The sequence below is a fragment of the Psammomys obesus genome, unplaced genomic scaffold (assembly GCF_907164565.1).
Source record: "Psammomys obesus unplaced genomic scaffold, mPsaObe1.curated_primary_1811, whole genome shotgun sequence".
Classification (NCBI taxonomy): Eukaryota; Metazoa; Chordata; class Mammalia; order Rodentia; family Muridae; genus Psammomys; species Psammomys obesus.
In genome coordinates, this window is record NW_026593286.1 from 13,226,125 (window position 1) to 13,229,918 (window position 3,794).

Consider the following 3,794-nt stretch of genomic DNA (forward strand, 5'->3'; position numbering starts at 1 on the left):
CATACATACATACATACATACATACATACATACATACATACATACATGCCAAAAAAGTACCTATACACATAAAAAATTTAAAAACTTAAAAGCATGTTACTATCAAGTCACATATACCTGGTATTACCAGAAATAAACACTGACTGACAAGGTGGAGTTAGCGCCTGAGATATTTTAACTTGATACATTCTTCCTACCATAAGCATAGGATTGAAAGTTGGAAAAAAGTATTTTTACCCCACAAAAGTTAACAGTAAATTTACTATCTTCATGTTTATCAGTACGGTAACATAGGTCTGTGAAGTCAAAACCCAAAAGGAGTGAAAATAAAACTAAAGGTAGACTAGGGAGAAACTGGAACTCAAGAATGCTAGAAAATAATTAAGAACACAATTTTGCTAAGCCATGAAGAAAAATTCTTCAAACTCCTCTTTCAACCAATATTCAAGATGTCAAAATTTGACTTTTATAGGGTTATTCCTTCTTTAGGCAAAACATCACAGTTTACAAGAAGCTCTTCCATATCTTTATTCTTCAAACTTCATGTCATTACAAAGGACTCCTTTATGACGTGTACTTTCTTGAGCAGAAAACAGCAATAGCCAAGAACACACTGGAAATAAGGTCGCAGTAGACAAGCAGCAGATGAAGGCAGGATGCATCACTGCCTTACAGTGTGGTCTGTGCAGTATATAGCAGTGGCTCCTCTTTAGAGCAAATGGACACAGTCTTCCTAGAACAGGAACTCACACATCAGATTCTCTAATAAAAGTTGTAGGACTATTTTTTAATTATAAAACACTGAGTATTTTATCAGCAGTGGTTAACCCGGATTCATCGATTTTTGAGCAATGCTGAAAAATTACAACCTTTACCAACACTGTAGGCATCAATGAATGCTCACAGATCTAGCTATAGAAAACATGCCATTTTCAGTTCTGTTGTGGCATCAGCAAACCCTGTTAAAGCATAGAAAGAAAATAGAGCTTCTCGAAAGCACGCTGGTGGGAGCTGAAAATTATTCCACAATAAGTAGAGAATATGTGTCCAATGGTTGCCTTCCATTGTGTTAAAAATAATTTTGTAAAAAATAACTTACTGTTATAGCAGGGCAGTGGTGGCACACGCTTTTAATCCCAGCACTCAGGAGGCACAGATGGGTGGATGTTTCTGAGTTAGAGGCCAGCCTGGTCTACAGTGTGTTGTAGGATAGTGAAAGCTACATAGATAAATCTTGTCTTGAAATACAAAATAAACAATTAATTAATTTTTAAAGAGAAAAATAAATTTTTAGGTGTGTGTGTACATGAGTACAGCGACTAAAGAGGCCAGAAGGGGGCGTCTGGTCCTTTGAGGCTGGCTGGGGGTGATAACCAAACTCCACTTTTCCTTCCTTGGAAAAGTTTTTCCAAACACAGAGTTAAATTTCAACAACAAATCCAAAACACAATATATAAGAACACAAAATACTGTACTGGGAGGTCTCCTAACAAGTAGTTTGTCATGTGAGCGAAACTCCAAAGCCCTGGTTCTTCTCACCAGCAACACACCAGCACTTCTACCAATCTGACACATACATAAACCTCCTCACCTATATATATCTCATTCTCAAGTTCTTTTCATTGTATATAACCTTTAAAAAAAATTGATGCCTAAAGTAACTGAGATTAAGAAAAATGTCTGGCTGGGCATGGTGGTGGACACTGTGACTGGCCTGGAATTCTCTATATAGATTAGGCTGACCTAAAACCCAGAGCTCTGCCTGTATCTGCCTCCATGTGCTGGGATTAAAGGCACGTGCCACCAGTGCCAGCACCGCACACACAGTGCTATCATTTATTTGCTCAGACTGTGCTGTTACTTGAGCTGTTGAACCTGAGAAGCTACACAGCAAACACTGAGCATGCTGATGGCAAGCTCCTCAATAAGTCAGCTGGTGCTAGCTACACTTGCTGCGTTAGCTCTGTCATTGAACTATATCCCTCTCTTGCTATTTCATTTCATCCAGTGCCAAGCAAACTGTTTTCCCAGTACAAAAATAAATATATAAAAAACAATGTCAGGCAAGGTCTCAATTTCTTAAAACATAAGTCTGAGTATATTTATTTCTTTCAAATGCATACAAGACAATAATTACACAGCAACAAATCTTTTGTTCAACAATGACTTGATTCATAAGCATTTAAAATTTACATAATTTCACATTGATACCCTTTTATTTTTAAATACAATAAGTAAAAAAGCCCCCCAAATAACCAATTTTTATATTTCCTATTTATCCTTCTATACATCCAAACTTTAAAAAGTTACAAACTGAACAATTGTACAGAACATATAAATCATGTTTAAAAACTTGAGGTTTTAAAATCACTGCTTCCCCCGTATGATTCTGAAAAATTCTATTGACAAACACAGTCATAGATGCCAAAGCAAACTGTAGGAGGGGGAAGAAAGAGAGACAGACACAAGTTTGCTGTCTTAATATTTTACTAATCCTGTCAGTTAAAAATGGTGATGTAGTGGGAAGTAACAGCTGGGTTTAATATGAGGAGTGGAGTTTGCCTCGGCCTGAGACATGCATTTCAAGTATTTTCCTATTTGATCTGAGCTCGCTGTAGCAAACTGATGGCAAAACTACTTATTTTCTCCCATACATGCGCTCAATGTCTGCCTGGTAATGTGTTTTAAGCTCCTTGCGTTTCAACTTGAAGGCATCCGTCACCAAACCAGTTTCGGGAGTCCATGGGTCGGGGCTCAAGCGAATTTTCACTGGAATTTCGAACTTTTCCAGACTTGCTGAAATGATGACAACAAAAGATACAATAAAAACCCAGGCTCATTAGAAATATACTCAAGGTTCTCAGAAAACAGAGTTCTTCGAGGGACACCCACCAAATCCCCAACAGAACAAGCAAGCCATCAGCATCCGTCTCACAAAAATATAAGTTTTTAAACTATATGAGCAAAAACTATTTAACAAGTTATTTTTCCATAGTAAAATAAGTAAAAGAAAGGCAGTTCTGTCATTAAAACAACTGCTTTATTTGGGTGTCTAACCCATTATCAGGCTGGAAAAGGGCAGCATGCAATACTGGCTATACAGGTAGGAGAGCACACAGACTCACTACCATGCACACATCACTCAACACCATGCACTTCCAGGGACTGGGATCCAAGAGGAAAGAAAAGGGGGAAATCTTACTTCAAGGAGAATGAAATTATGACATTTTAAGAAAAATGGATAAAACTAGAGTCAAACAAAATATACCAGAACCAGAAAGGCAAGCATTACATGTTTTCTTCACATATGTAATCTAATTTTAATTTCTTTATGAGTGTAAGACATGCAATAAGGGGACTGTGAGGGAAGGAGAAAAAGCCTAGAGTTGCAGAAGAAAAAGGGACAGAATATGCATGACATTAAAGCAAAAAAGAGAATTATTTGGAAGGACTGGAGAGAACAGCAGAGAAAAGGCGAAGGCAGAATACCAAGGCTAAAAGGACAAGAACAGTCCACAGACTATAGATCCCAACTTGTCATTTCCTGACTGCAGTGCTTAATACTTAATAAGATCTAGAAGTCAGTCGTGGTAGAGCATGCCTGTAATCCCCGCACTCTCAGAGGCAGAGACAGGCAGATCTCTGTGAGTTCAAGGACAGCCTGGTCTTACAAAATAAGTTTAGGACAGCCAAGGCTACACAGAGAAACCCTGCCTCAGAAAACCAAAGATAGATAGATAGATAGATAGATAGATAGATAGATAGATAGATAGATAGATAGATAGATAGATAGA

At 37.7% G+C, this 3,794-nt stretch overlaps 1 protein-coding gene across 2 annotated transcripts in view; it reads right to left on the reverse strand.

The window, feature by feature from the left end:
- Window positions 1-2,071: 2,071 nt before the first annotated feature.
- The window catches only part of Acsl3 (acyl-CoA synthetase long chain family member 3), a 49,907-nt gene continuing 48,184 nt past the window's right edge, over window positions 2,072-3,794 (reverse strand). For both annotated transcript variants that reach the window (XM_055616496.1, XM_055616497.1), the window contains exon 15: window positions 2,072-2,796. In XM_055616496.1, coding sequence (XP_055472471.1) covers window positions 2,639-2,796 — 158 coding nt within the window. In that variant the 3' untranslated portion in view covers window positions 2,072-2,638. The remainder of the gene's footprint in view (window positions 2,797-3,794) is intronic.